Here is a 15702-nt window from a genome sequence, read left to right on the forward strand (position 1 = left end):
GACGAGAATAAGTTGCCAAGACATGATCTCCTTGGAGGGGAAAGGTGGCCAATCTCTCAAAGGAGAAAGGCCAGGAGCCTGTTCCCCAATGGGCTTTTACTGGGTTTAATTTGCGCAGGAACACTGGGCGTACAGGTAAAGCTCATCAACCATTGTCAGGCAGTAATGATCAAACAATAGATAACATACAAAGAACCCTGAGGGCTTATTCTGAGTCAGGGTCTGTTAGCTAAAGGGCCTTAAAACTTTGGGAAACTGACTCACTTCCTGCTCGGACATTTATTATTCAAATCGAGGGTATCCTTAGCAAAGCAGGTTTCACAGGATTTTATGCAATCTTGCTTAGGCCTGAGGGGAACCCACCCTCTCCAGCACAGGGCTTCACCCACCTCCAGCATTGTCTCAGGCTTAAGTCAGGCAGGGGAAGTAAGGCAGCCAAGAGATCAGGAGACTTCTTGCCGAGAGAATGAGGACTCGGGCTATGTCAAAGCTGAGGGGCAAACGTCCATCACCCCCTTTTCCTATAGCCCCCCAAGTCCTTCCCTGAGGGCCCCTTCATGACCATGCCTGTCTTAGGTTTTCTCTTCCTTGAGGCCTCTTACCCATCATTGGCTAACTGGTCATCTGCTCAGGGCCAAGCAGGGTGAGAAATAAAGGGGACAGAAGCGGCATCCCTGCCTGGGTGATAAGCTTTGTCTCCTTAGTGGCTTAGGGTCCCAAGGTCTCTCACTCAGCCTTAGCCATGGGGGGTGTTACAGCTTCTGAAACCAGGCAGGGAGGTTCCCAACACCCTCGGATAAACAGGGTGTGTCCAAATTAAATAAAGAACTTCAACAAGCCAACGACAAAAAGACAACGAAACAAGGAAAGAATCTGAATAGGCCTTTCTCAGAGAAGAAATGAAATGGCCAGCGAGCACACGAAGAGATGCTGAGCACCATTAGGGATTAGGGAACCGCAAATCAAACCCACAGAGAGGTGCTATTTCACGCTCGGTGGAAGAAGCTGCCATCCCAGAGGACCGGCCTGGCACGTCTCATGTCTCAAATTGTGCGCTGTTAAAACAGGGCAAATTAACCTTTGGACTGGGCCGAAAGCAACCTTGTGCCCCCAAAACCATTTGGAGAGATAACGAGAAAGCAGACACTATGGCTACTGGCCCGGTGACCACCAGACTGCACATTTAAAACATCGTTTACAATGAGCGTCACTGTGTCAGCTAATCTGTGCCAATAGAAATGCCTCCCTTCTGCCGATGTAATTCTTGCCCGCCCTTGTTCATAAATGCCCCTTGCCTTTGCCTCCTGTTTGCAACGCTATTTCAGTTTCTGCCTGAATCAGTGCCTCCAAAATAGCTATTCTTTTGGATCTCACACAAATGCTCGTTGCCTCTCACTCACATCAATGGCATCCGCTCACCCCTGAGCCGGAGCTCAGGAAATAAGATTCAGAGAGCCACCAACCTGTGCGTTTGCATGGACGTAATCTATCCCCGATGGCTGGGGAGTTCGATGAGCCCTGCGGCCTTCACAGGTCGTAGGCACAGACCAAGTTTCTAACTTTATTTCAAAGAGCAGCAGTGAGTCTTAGCATCGATCCACAGCCGGCCTGCGGTGAAGGGTCGGCCTGCACTGTGAGCACTTCCTGTGCATGCTTTTGTTCCTGAGAGCCCCACAACCACCCCTGTAAGCTGGGCACAGCACCGGGGGCGCCCTAAACTCGCACGCCCAGCTGGGTGAGATGGGGGGGCGTACCTGTCACCCACTGTCTTCCACCCTCTCCTTGGCGGTCTGTGCCCCGGGGCTGCCTTCCTGGGCAGCCAGTGTGACTAAGTCCTGGGATAGTTTTATGAATCGGAAAGCCCCAGAGTGTTATCTTGAGACAGTTTAGATGTTGACCTGACGTGAACCCTGCCCCTGTGGTGCTGAAGTGGCCAGACTCCAGAGCAGGTGGGCTGGAGAAGGGCCCGCAGCAGGAAGCTGTTTGCCGGAAGCCAAAGCCAGATGGGCAAGAGCATTCTCTTAGTAAGAGAGTCGTGCTCGTTGGCCATTCAGAGTGACACTACTGATGGACGGGATCATAGATGCGTCCCTCACTGTCACAGCTCCATTTCGGTCACCTGTCTTCTAGCACGGTTCATGGTTCTCGGCAAAAGACACTCCTGGGAAAACTCTGGGTGCCTCACCCAAGATTTCCCTCAGGATGGAGATGCTTCCTTCCTCCCCTTGTGCCCAACTTTGCCAAGAGGAGGCAGCATTCAGTTCGAAATGTTGCTTTGTTCACCTGGAAAATATATTAAAAAAAAAAAAAGATTTCTCCATGATAGCAGCGACAGAGAAATAACTGGAAAATTCGGGAAAGGGGCAAAGGTCACCTCCAGTTCTCTCGAATAAGAAACACTCCTGTTACCACATTGGGGTCTTGCCTTCTCGTTTAGTTCTCGTGTTGTGGGGGCTCTCCGTGTGCTCAAAGCGATGAGCGTTTTACTGCATTTGATAATCACCGTAAATAACCAGCAGGTCTGCTACACTAAACGTTGCAATCAGCATCTTTATGCAGATTGTCATTTTGAGGGGGAGGTTGTTTTGTTTTGTTTTGCATTGTGCTTTTTAAATGCACAGAAGGGGAGTTGCTGTGATGAAGGCTGGCCTGCCCCTCACTGTCTACGACCCCGACAGCCTTCCCGGAGGTCAGAGGATGACTGATTTTTTTTGGATCTTCACACTGTACTGTTTTTTTAATGTGGGAAAGAGTCTCGAAATTGGGAACTGTCTCGCTCTGTGGTTTTTATTTCTGCAGCCGACTGTTCTCCTTTCTGTTCCTGGTCAGCATTTGCCTGCTGACCATCCCCAGTGTCCCGAGCACGGTTTCTGTCGTAGGTGTTTAAGAGGAAAATGGGGGACGAACAGAGCGCCGCACCCTAGCTCTCACTGCCCATCACATCCCACCCACTGTGTCCCCAGGGTCCAGAAGGTGGTAAATCCGTGTGGAATGCACAAGCAATAAATACTTGAAAACCTGGAAGAGGCAGTAAGCCCAGGAAAGGATTCACCGTGTTTCGGGTTCTCTTCTGCCACTGCAGGTAGTCTCTGGGTTTTTCCATCTAATGGCACGGGATCGGCTCATCTTTCAGTTCCCAGCTGTCCGCCGGGAATGTCACATTGCGGATAAGTGTCCCACGTTTGGTTGGGCCGGTCCCCAGGCTGCGAAGTGGAGGGCTGGCGTGGATGGCGGGTGCTGGGCGTCCCAGCCCCAGCTCTGCTGTTCAGCCTGGCGTGGGGGAAGCCTCTCGAATGAACAGTGGTCACAGCGTGGAGAGCGGGGATGAGGACCGCCACCTCGCAAGGGTGCTGGGAAGAAGTGGGCTTCTTAGCACCTGGCGGTGCTCAGTGAATAGACGGTTTTATTTTGTCTTTCAAAGCCTGGGACACCTTGCCAATGATTGTCCCACGAGATCGTCTGGGCTCTTTGGTCGTTTTCTCCAGAGCAGTCAGGTCAAGCCTCGGTCTGCCCGAGAGCAGAGAGTCGCTTCGGTTTAGCAGCTGCTGCTCACAAAGAACGAATTGGTGAAGTCAGGTTGTAAGAAGTCGCTTTTGTGCTGGATACGCTTCCTCTTTTCGTTTTTTGTCTTAATTTCAAAATCAAACAAGCTTGGTGAGGGGGGAAAAAGATGCATATTGGAAAGCACAAAAAAACACATATAGACAAAAATCTCCAGTCATTTCACCAGCTGGAGACAACTGCTGCTGTTCTTTATGGATGTCCTTGAGTCCTTCTTTCTAAACAGAGAGACAGACAGGCAGGTGGACGAGCTTTTTTAAAAAAACATCTTATTATTTATTTATTTTTAGAGAGCGGGGAAAGGGAGGGAGAAAGAAAGGGAGAGGAACATCAGTGTGTGGTTGGCTCTCAAGTGCCCCCTACTGGGGACCTGGCCACAACGCAGGCATGTGCCCTGACTGGTAATTGAACCGGCGACCCTCTGGTTCCCAGGCCTGGCACTCAATCCACTGAGCCACACCAGCCAGGGTGGATGAAACTTTCATAAACAAAAATAATCAACACTACTCATCCAAAACCTTTTTACAAAGCATTTTAATCTACCAACCTGGGGTTGAATTCTTTCACATTGCCCATTTTCTAATCCTGTCGAACAGTGTTCTGTGCGATGAATTTTTTCCCAGCCTCCACCCCATAGTCCACTCTTGTAGCTTAATATTATACAAGTATTTTCATTATCATCAGTTTTAATGTCTGCATAGCAGTTCCTCAGGAGGAAGCACCTGGAGACACCTTTACTCAGCTCCGGCTGCTATGGCAACCTGCCACAGACTGGGACCTACACAGAACACACTCACTTCTCACGTTTCTGGAGGCTGGGCAGTCGGAGATCAGAGCTGTGGGAGAATGATCTTGGCGAGGGCCCAACTCCTAGTTTGCAGACCACCCTTCTCTCCTCAGATCCTCACAGGGCACTAATCCCATTAGGAGGAGCCCCTGCCCTCACAGCCTGCTCCCCTCCCCTCACCTGCTAGCTCCAGCACCTTGGGGATTAGGGATAGAATATACAAATCTGGGGGAGCACAAATGTGAGGCAGTCCAGAACAGGCACTAAATTAGAAAGCAGAACCGTGGAGATTTCGGGGGTTCCTGAGTCAGAAGGACCTGCTTCCGCTCTTGCCCCTGCTAGATGCTGGCTCCATCATGGGGAACAGTGCCTTCACCAGGGTCCCCTGGTCTGTAATGGGACAGCATGGCACCCACTCATCACGCTGCTGTGAGCGTGAAGTTAAATGACAAAAAACCAAGCACCAGTCCACGCGGGGCATCTCGGCTACTCCCTGACTCCCGGACCTTGGCCGTGTACCTGGTTGGCAGGCTCCCTCACTGGTAATTCTGCAGGGCACACAATGCATAGCCCAGGAATGTATTTTTTGTTGGTGCCACGTTATTTCTGCAGGTATATTTCTAGGAGAAAAAACCATGGGTGAACCAGCAGAACCTTGCCCTGAATCCTGCTCCCTGAAAGAGTTGCACCATTTGCCAGCTACCCCCCCCCCACCAACCCATTGACCTGTGTGCCCGGTTCGCCACGCTCTGGCCACTCGTGAACATTAGAAGTCACTGCATTTCTCACTGTGGTGAACATAACATAGCATCCTAGCGTTGATTGTATTTTTTTTTATTTCTGGAGAAAATAGCAATCTTCTGTATGGTATAACCCTGCATGGTTTGTTTATATACACAGGGGTGGGCAAAAGTAGGTTAATAATAATCAATGATATGATTATCAATTAAAAAACGGTAAGCAAGAATAAACTGTGTTTCACGTACTCACCACTGTAAACCTACTTTTGCCCACCCTGGAGAATGCCCTGTTCCCCCCCCCCACCTTTATTAATGTAAATTCATTGCCAGCGGTTAGGTGTGGGTACCCACCGAGAAGTTGTATATCTGTGCCGGGAGGTTGCTGTTCTGTATGAGACGTTTGCCAGGCCCCTGGTTTAGGCCGAGGCTCTCAGCGCTGCCTTCCTGACACCGTGCAAGTGGCCCAGTGCGATGGGGCCGGGCACCAGCCATCTGGAGCGGGTGAGGAATTACTGCTGAGGGTCACCCTCCGGGTCATATTGCCCTCCGCACCCCCCCACTTGTGCATCTTGCCCAAAGAACTAAAAGGGTTGAATTTCACCGTAATTCGACCCAGGGATGAAAACTGCTGCTGAGGCTAAATCTCTCCAGCAATAGCTGGCAAAGAAAGAAGCATCCTTGGAGCCAGAGGAAAGCCAGGGCTACAGTAGGCGAGTCCTGCTGTGCCGGAGGGTGGAACCAGCGGGGAGGGACGGCCCCCTGCCCCTGTGCTTTGGCCACATGGGGACTCGGTGGAGGATGACAGGGGAAGGTCGTTAACCAATATGACCAGGTCAGTAGCTTTGTCAAGTTTTACCTGTGCACTTATGCGTGTTCGGCTGCCGTGAACTACGAGTGGGTGGGAATATTTTTACTTTTTGCTGTCCTAGTGATGGAAGTGAATGTAATTTTTAAAATTCCACAGATGTGCAAATAAAATGTCAGTGTCTTTTCTAGTTTGTACAGAGGATGCAACAAATTCTGAATTGAGAGAGACAGCATTCATTTATGTTTTCTTTGGTGGAGGTGAGAGAATTAAATGCAAATACATAGAGATATTTCTAGAATAGGCTAACACTTCCAACTTAGAGAATTAAAGCCACTTTCTTATTGGCTCTCCATTGTCCCAGGTTTGTAGGGAGGGGAATAAAAGCAGTAGAGAGAAAATTTTATTCTGATTATTGGGTCAGGAGGGATCATTTAACAACTATTGTTCTAGAAGGAAAAATGAGGATGTCTTCTTAAGATGTCAGGACAGAACAGGCTCAAGATCAGCAGAAAGAGGACTCTGATCAAGGTGAAGGCCACAGGGAGCTGTAGGTATAAGTGGCGTGACTTTTACAGACGGACGTCACTCTCTAGTATTCGTGGGGTTTTCTTTTATTACTTTCCCAGAATAAAAGTGAAGGATGATTTTTGTTAAGTTCTCCTGCTGTTGGAATCATGTGTTTTTCTCGAACCCAAATTATAGAAATGACATTTAGAGATTGAATTATTGGCAACTTCAGTACTTCTCCTAGGAACAGCTAAAGATGGGAGACATTCCATCTTTCCTGAAAGTATTTCTTTATAAATAAATTATTAAATCGACAGTGACTGTTAAGGACGGCGTGCGCTTGGTTCTCTGGGTTTGGGAATATTTTTTTAACCAGATGCTTTTTCATGTGATGAACTTGAACTTACTGTCCATGTCTAACACATATAAATAGCTGTGTAGGTATTAATATTTATCCCAACCAGGAATCTATTCACATGTCATCTCAAAGCTCATTGTAAATGGTTCTCGTATTCTTGAGTAAGTACACATGCAGAATTCATGTGTACTTGAATCCTATATCACAGTGTCCACTCACTCATTCCTCCTTCTGGCTGACTCACTCCTAAAACAAGAAACACCAACCCCCAAAATTTTTTTAAGAAACAAAACTTTGCTCTTGGTCTCCTTTGCCTCGTTACATACTTCATTAAGCACATTTATTTTGCATTAAAAGCAAGATACCTGTTTGTAGTTTATGTGTGTACGTGTGTGTGTGTAAGGAATTTTTATTGCTAATAGCAAAATGATGGCACATTATATTAGAGAACAAAAAGGGATTGTTTCTTTTTAAATTTGAAATGGAATCATTCTAAGGCTTCGCTCTTACTTTCCTACTAACTATAGAGACTGATTTCATATATTAATGATTGAAATCAAGTAAGCTTGGAGGGTTGTGTTTTAATATGAATTTTAAATCTGCATGAGAAAAATGTTTGGAGCTGTGTTGTTTTACTGTATTAGAGAATAGAATTAGGGACAACTGTTAATGAACAGGCACAAATAAATAACCAAATAATCACAAATAGTATAAATATGTTCCCCTGCTTTAAGTTTAAATCAGAGGTCACCAATTCTCAAATATAAAATTAGTATTTTGGGGAAAATTGCTATAAAAGTAAACATTTACTTCTAAGAAGAGGTGTCTAGTGTGTGAGGGGGAGGACTTGTGCCTCGTATGTGATGTATTTTTGTATTATTCAGGGTTTTTTCAATGGGAGTGTGTTCTTTTCTTACTTGTTATTTCTTTAAAGTTTAAAATAAAACAGTCATATAATTCCATCACAGGGGAGCCTGGAATATAAAAATGGACAATAATTTTATCACTAAATCCCTCCCAGCCCATTCTTAGTACTACTCATCGCTGGCATTTTTTTTTTGTTCAATGAAAATATACAAAACCATTCTCCTTATCATTTCAGGGAATTCAGTGAAGTTGGCAGATTAAATTAAGTGCATCTTCATGAACTGACATTTTTCCCAGAACATCAGCCCAGTCCCCCCAGGCCTCCTGGTCCATGACTAAGCGTTGTCCAAGCAACTTAGGAAAATCAAGTTCAAAACCAAAAACATCACCACCTTGAAAAAATAATGTAACTAGAACTGAGCAGGTCCTTGGTTCTTATCACATCGTTTACTCCACATTCATTATACTCTTTGAAGATCCAGTTAAAGTCAAGCCATCCTTTTCACTTCACACACGGCCTAAGTCCAAGGTCCCACCTCCTCCGTGTGGTTTAACTGGGGCTGTGAGATGAACTGTTTCTGTCTACATCCCTCGAGTGAATAGAAGAGGTTCCTTTGCTCAGACACACGCAGACACGCACCTGCACGCACACTTGTCTTTTAGGGAGGTGAGGCAGATATTGGCTTCACTCTGAAAGGTGCCAGTGGAGTAATTGAGGGTCCCTTCCGATGGATAATGCTGCCCTCAGCTCTCCCCCTCCCGCCCCCTCTTCCATGTCCCTGGGTCTCTGACTGTGAATAATTAATGGAGACTGTTACATGCGATAAGAAGCAAAGCCGCCTTCACATCTATAACCAGTTACACACTCAGCCCTTTTCTGATTCTTCTCTCCACAAATACACAGCCAAAAGGTAAAAAACATGAAATAAGCCCACAGTCACCTCCATGAAGACACAGCGATCTTGTGTTGATGTTTCAGCAACAATGCACATGGCACTCGTGTCCATGGGCAGATTTTCAGAGCGCTCACCTTTGCCACGGGGAACGTGAGCTGCAAAGACCCCAGAGGGTGTCAAGCCCCTTTGCTGTAAGCAGCTTGTCCCCGACTTTCCTCCTGGGCAGGTCCTTCCTGTGCTGCAGCCCCTGGGGCTCATTCAGGCCAAGTTCAGGGTGGACAGAAGCATGCATATCCACATGCCCAGCACTTCGATTCTCCTGTTCACGTTTTCTAAAATCACTCGCTTGAGTGTCTGCCAATGTGTTCCTTTATCCGCCCATCTGTCCGTTATTTGGAATGCATTTTAAAATTGGGAGCGCCTGCATACTTCACCTGCAAATGCATCAGCATTCGTATTTATTGACCACTGTTCAATGTTGTTTATAATTTTTTTTGGTAAAATTTATATAAAGCAAAAGATGCATACCTTCATTGGACTACTTGATAGGTTTTGAAGCAACACCAGTGTAATGAAATCCTCCATAAAGATATGGCCCTGGCTGGTGAGGCTCAGTGGATTGAGCACCAGCCTGCAAACCAAAGGGTCGCTGGTTCCATTCCCAGTCAGGGCACATGCCTGGGTTTCAGGCCAGGTCCCCAGTAGGGGGCGTGTGAGAGGCAATCGCACACTGATATTTCTCTTCCTCTGTTTCTCCCTCCCTTCTTCTCTAAAAAGAAACAAATAAAAAAATTTTTTTTAAAGATTTAGAAACATCACCCAGTTTGCTAATGTCCCTTCCCTGGTAAACTGCCAAGTGCACCTGCCCGCAGTGCCCAGGGCATCATGGATGAGACAAGAGACAAATTCACACAGACAACCGAGTCCTCTGGAGGAAATGGGACGGCACGGCTACTCCCTCAAGGGGAGAGCACGCGGACCCTTGCCTAGACAGGCTTTTATTTGCACAGGAATACAGGTACAGCTCATTAATCATTGTCAGGCAGTAAGGATCAAATGATAGAGAGCATATAAAGGACTCTGAGGGCTTCTTCTGAGTCCTGGTCTATCTGCTAAAAGGCTACAAAACTTTGGGAAACAAACTCACTTCCTGCTGGGCCTTTATCATTTAACTAAGAGCATTCTTAGCAAAGCAGGCTTCTTTACATATCCTTTCTCAGGCCTGACCACCCAGGGAGCCTGCCCTTTCCAGCACAGGGTGCACCGCCCTCTGTTATTGTTTCAGGCTTAAGTCAGGCAGAGGAGGCAGATAGCCAAGGAATTAGGAGAAATGAGGACTCAGAGTCTGTCAAAGCCAAGGGTGAGGGTCCATCACCCCCTTTCCCCATGGCCCCCCAAGTCCTTCCCTGGGGCCTGAACGTGATCATGCCTGTCTTAGGTCGTCCCCCCCCTTGGGGAATCTTACCCGTCATGGGCTAACCAACCAAGCACTGGAGGCCAGTTATGGAAAAAGGAGCAGAAGCAGCGCTCCTGCCAGGGAGATAAGCTTTGTCTCCTTAGTCCGAAGGTCGCTCACTCAGCCTTAGCCACAGGGGCGTCGCACCTCCTGGAACCAGGCAGGGCGGTTCCCAACAGGAAACTGATGTCCATCCTACCTCTAGTAACTAACCACTCACTGCTCTGATTTTCTCACCCATAGATTAGAATCATTTTGTGTGATCATTCTCTCACTCAGCATAAGTCTTCAGGCTTCTCTCTGTTATTTCGTGGATCAGTAGTTTATTCCTTCTTATGGCTGAGTGGTTACCACACCACAGTACCTAGCTATTTACCCATTTTGTTGATGGGAGACTATATCAGTTCCAGTTTAGAAATGTTATGCATGAAGCTGCTATGGACATTCTTGGGTACAAGTTTTAGATGCATTTGTCTTGGGTAAACATCTAAGAATAGAATCGTGGGTTGCAGGGTGGGTGTTTTGGAAACCCCAGGCTTGTTCCTAAAGTGATTGTGCTATTTCATGCTCCAGCCAATGAAGTCTGAGAGTTCTGGCTGTCCCATGCCCTCACCAATTCTCTTTCAATTTCAGTGAATCTTCTGGGAGTCTAGTGTTGTCTCTTGGCGGTTTTAATTTGCTGTTTACTGATGAGTAATGATCCTGAGCTCTTTGACTATCTTCTAGCTGTTCCCGTCTTCGCCCATTTTTAATTGGGTTATTTGTCCTTGATTACTGAGCTATAGTTCTTTTTACATTCTAGATGCCATTGCTTTTTTAAAAATATGTTTTGCGAACGCTTTCTTTTTATATGTAACTTGCCTGTTCATTTTTAAATGGCCGATCGGTCTTTTGACTGAGCAGAAGTTGAAAGTTGTGGTCAGGTGTAATTAGCAATTTTTTTCTTGCATGGTGATCGCTTTCTGGGTCCTAAGGAACCTTTGCTTACTCTCAAATCATGAAGCTGTTGTTCTGGCGTTTTTTTCCCCCCAGAAGCTCTATAGTTAGTTCCATCCTTAGATTTGTGATGCATCTCAAAGTCATTCGAGGTTGCGGTGAGAGCCAGGGGCTGGGTTTTCTTTCCAATCAACGTGCATGTCCAGTCCCAACAGCGTGTGTTGGAAACCCTTTGCTTTTCTCGCTGTATTGCTTTGGTGCCCTTGTCAGAAAGCATGTGGAGGTACCAGTGTCGGCCCATTTCTCGACTGCTTCCTGTCCCGTGGGTTGTTGGCTCTGCCACCAGCCCTCTGTCGTGATTGGTGTGGCTTTACGGTAAGACTTGAAACCCAGTCAATGTACGTCTGCCGACGCTCTTACTTTTCAAGACGACTTTCGATATTCTAAGTCCTTTGAATTTCCACACCAATCTGAGAGTCAGATGGCCAGCTTCTATCCCTCCCAAAAAAAGCCTGTTGGACTATTGGGGTTACATTGTATCTGGGGATAAAACTGGGGAGGACTGACGTTTGAGCACCGTTGACTCACCCCACCTGTGAGCTGAAATGCCTTTGCACTGATACAATGTTTGCTTTCACTCTGCCGTGTTCCACAGTTTTCCGTGTGCAGCTCTTGGCCGCCTCCTGTTAAACTTATTTCTCAGCACGTAACTTTTATGCTATTATGAATAAATGAATTTTTAATTTTTCGAATGTTAGCTGCCATAATGTGATTTGCTGTTAGGAATATGTGGGAGCTAACCTTGCTCCAAATTTACCTTTTTCGAAAAGCAATTAAAAGCTGTTTTGTTTTGTTTTGTTTTGTTTTGTTTTGTTTTGTTTTGTTTTTCATCCCTCCCAAGAGGCAGCCGAGAGATGGGGTGGGTTTGGTCTCAGCCTGAGAGACCGAACCCCAGGCCCCCTCCGCCTCTTCCCAGCAAACACGGGCTGGGTAACCGTGGCCAAAAATAGTAGAATTCACGCCTCAGTCTGCGGTCTTTTAAAATAATATCTCTAGAGATAAAACGTGGACGTCTGTGTCACTAATACAGTCACCAATCTGGTGGAAGCCTTGAATTTCCTCCCCGAAAAACATACACACACCTGTGTACACCTACCAAGTTGTGTGTGCAATTTTGGGATACATAAGGACCCTCTGAGGCCTTTTGGGGTTCACAGACCTCGTAATCATGAACCCCTGTCCCAGAGTCGGGGCTCCGTGCGGATAGGAGCTGACTTCCTTTCTTTCTGCATCTTCTGTACGCAGCAAGGGATGGAGTGGAGGCCGCTGGTTCTCAGTCCCACCTCATGTAGGGGGTTTCCTAGCAGAGAGGCACAGGGCTCCACACTCCCAGGATTTACTCTTTCTTTCTCTGCTGGGAACACAGCCAAGGGACAGTTTGGGTGGGCCACCAGCTGTCCCATGAAAGACCCTGCTTCTCCATTGTCCTCAAGAACACCAGCCTGGCAGTTCCCGGCCAGGCGGCTACTCCAGGGGACAGTCTCGCTGCAGAACCCTCCGCGGCTGCGCTTGGCTGCCCGGTACCTTTGCAGTCAGCTTCACTTCAGTGCCAGCCCGCACAGGAAGTCCCTCCAGCAGGGCCCAGGTCCCAGGGTCCCCTATGTTTGCTGACATTGGCTGCATGCCAAAGCAATCCCTTTCTCTTCCTAACACCCCAGATTTATGCCACAGATAGCACCTTTCTTTTTTAAAGATTTTCTTTTTTTTCTTTTTTTTTTATTGATTATGCTGTTACAGTTGTTCTATTCCCCCTTTATTCCCCTCCACCCTACCCCCATCCCCACCATCACCCCCCCTTTAGTTTATGACCATGTGTCTCAAGTTCTTTAGATTCTATATTTCCCATGCTATTCTTGCCCCCCCCCATCTATTTTCTATCTACTGTCTATGCTACTTATTTTCTGTACCTTCTTCCCCCCTTCTCCTCCTCCCACTCCCCTGTTGCTAACCCTCCTTGAGATCTTCATTTCTATGTTTCCACTCCTGATCTAGCTGTCCTTTTACTTTGCTTTCGTTTTAGGTGTGGTTGTTAATAACTGTGAGTTTGTTGTCCTTTCACTGTTCATGTTTCTTTAACTTCTTTTTCTTAGATAAGTCCCTTTAACATTTCATATAATAAGGGCTTGGTGATGATGAACTCCTTGAATTTGATCTTATCTGAGAAGCACCTTATCTGTCCTTCCATTTTAAATGAAAGTTTTGCTGGATAGAGCAATCTTGGTTGTAGGTCTTTAGATTTCATGACTTGGAATACTTCTTTCCAGCCCCTTCTTGCCTGTAAGGTCTCTTTTGAGAAATCCGCTGACAGTCTGATGGGGACTCCTTTGTAGGTGACTGTCCCCTTAGCTCTTGCTGCTTCTAGGATTCTCTCCTTCATTTTAATCTTGGCTAATGTAATTACGATGTGCCTTGGTGTGTTCCTTCTTGGGTCCAACTTCTTTGGTACTCTCTGAGCTTCCTGGATTTCCTGGAAGTCTGTTTCCTTTGCCAGATTGGGGAAATTCTCCTTTATTATTTGTTCAAATAAGTTTTCCACTGGTGGCTGTGCCTTTCCCCCTTCTGGTACCCCTATAATTCGGATGTTGGAGCGTTTAAAGATGTCCTGGAGGTTCCTAAGACTCTCCTCATTTCTTTGAATTCTTGCTTCCTGACTCTTTTCTGTTTGGCCATTATTTGCTTTCTTCTGGTCCACTCCATTGATTTGAGTCCCAGTTTCCTTTTCATTGCTATTGGTGTCCTGTGTAATTCCATTCATTTCAATTAGTTTCGCCTTCATATATTTGTCTAATTTGTTGGTATAATCAACCAGTTCTGTGAGGATCCTGATCACCAATGTTTTAAACTGTGCGTCTGTGAGTTTTGCTATTTCTTCATCACTTAGATTTATTGGCTCTGGGGCTCTGAGATCCTCCTGCGCCATTCTTGGTCTGTTCGGGCCCTTTAAGTGTGAGAGGCGGTGCCTTGGATTCCCAGGTCGCTGGGTTGTGACGCTGTACGTGGGGGCGTGGCCAGAGCGGGGAAATGGCGACCCCCTCTGCCGCTTCTCACAGCTGGGTGCGGAGGAGCAATGCCTTAGGTGGTTCACCTGGGCCGGGCCACTCAGAGTCGCTGGGTTATGACGCTGTATGTGGAGGTGGGGTCAGAGCAGGGAAATGGCGGCGCCCTCCACTGCTGCTTGTGTGGGGACCTGCCGGCCCGGTCCAACCGCCCACTCCCTCGCCTGTCCACCCGCGCACAAATGCGCGACCTCAGTCAACACGCAGCCCCGGGCCCGGCTGTCTCCCCCGAGGTCGCTCGCCTGGTTGCTCGCTGGGTCGCTCACTAGGTCTGACACTGCGCCTGGATTCCGCGGGCCTGAGTGTGTCTGGCCGAGTCCTCCTGTGCAACCCCGCTCCGCCAGCTGCTGGTTTCGCCCCTTACCGGTCAGGCTGAAGAATTTGTTGTTAACGGACTTCCGAAAAGTTCAATTTTCCGTGTTCTGGCTGTGTTTTCTGTTGCTAATATTTAGTTTTCTCTAATCTTGGTTGTGTGAGAAGGCACGGCACATCCACCTATGCCTCCATCTTGGCGGAAGTCCAGATTTTATTTATTTATGTTTAGAGAGAAGGGAAGGGAGACAGAGAGGGAGAGAAACATCAGTGTGTGGTTGTATCTCATGCGCCCCCTACTGGGGACCTGGCCTGCAACCCAGGCATGTGCCCTGACTGGGATTCAAACCAGCAACCTTCTGGTTCACAGGCCAACACTCAACCCACTGAGCCACCCCAGCCAGGGTCAGACAGTACCTTTCTAACGATTCCTGGGAGCCAGCCGTGACAGTGACCCTGTGTGTGCTTCTGTCCCCCCAGGGGCCGAGGACATGGGCGGCAAGCTGTCCACGCCCAGCAGTGACCCCACAGCACGGTGTCCCGGGACGGAAGACATCCACACCGCATACAAGGAGGGAGACCCCAGCAGAGCCCGCCACTTGCTCAGAGAGGTTTGTGACGAGAGCACGTCCCAGCTGGAGAAGGTAAGGTCAAGCTCGGCTCTCCCCCTGGCCAGAACCAAGGGCAAAGGATGCCACTCGGGTCTTCCTGTTACCGCCATTACTGCAACAGGGTTATTTTTTATTGTGTCCTGGAAATGCCTCATTTCACACGTACACTTACCGGGTGCCAGTCCTTTCGCGGTGACTTCTCCACCTGTCATCACCCAAGGTCACCACCGCCACCTTCCCAGGGGGGAGGGGAGGAGTGACAACGTGTAAAGAGCAAAAGGCCGACCTGCAGGTTTAGTCCACAGACCCCTTTCACACTTCTTTCATGATCAAAATAGCACGCGCTCAAAAAGGAGAATCGAGAAAAAACATAAAAGCAGAGGGGAAAAAAAAGGACAGGAGAGGAAAAGTATTCCTAACACACCCCAACTCCGCACTCAGCAGTTTTAGAGAAATCCCTCCAACCTGCCGACCCGAGTCGTTTCTCACACGGACACAGTCCCGTTGTGAGTTTCACCTTCCGCTCTGCTTTCTCTCTCGAAATGTCCCATCCGCAAGTTTCGGTATGATCTCCCGTAGGGATGGGCTGTCGGCCCCCAACTCACTGGGCTGGCGCGTGCCCTGTGGCTTTTCTTCCTAAGGCAGCGTCGGGGGACCGGGCCCTGCGCACAGCGGAGGGGGCTTTTCCTCTCCGGTCCTATCGAATATGGGACTGTCTACTGCCCTCCCGACACACACCGTCCCTTA

The 15702-nt window shown here is 47.9% G+C and overlaps 1 protein-coding gene across 2 annotated transcripts in view; it reads left to right on the forward strand.

Annotated features, from left to right (window-relative positions):
* LRRK1 (leucine rich repeat kinase 1) overlaps window positions 1-15702 on the forward strand; it is a 111012-nt gene that overhangs the window by 27356 nt on the left and 67954 nt on the right. For both annotated transcript variants that reach the window (XM_037145915.2, XM_037145916.2), the window contains exon 3: window positions 14825-14988. In XM_037145915.2, coding sequence (XP_037001810.2) covers window positions 14825-14988 — 164 coding nt within the window. The remainder of the gene's footprint in view (window positions 1-14824; window positions 14989-15702) is intronic.

This window comes from Artibeus jamaicensis, unplaced genomic scaffold (genome assembly GCF_021234435.1).
Source record: "Artibeus jamaicensis isolate MK-2021 breed Jamaican fruit bat unplaced genomic scaffold, CSHL_Jam_final scaffold_612, whole genome shotgun sequence".
Lineage (NCBI taxonomy): Eukaryota > Metazoa > Chordata > Mammalia > Chiroptera > Phyllostomidae > Artibeus > Artibeus jamaicensis.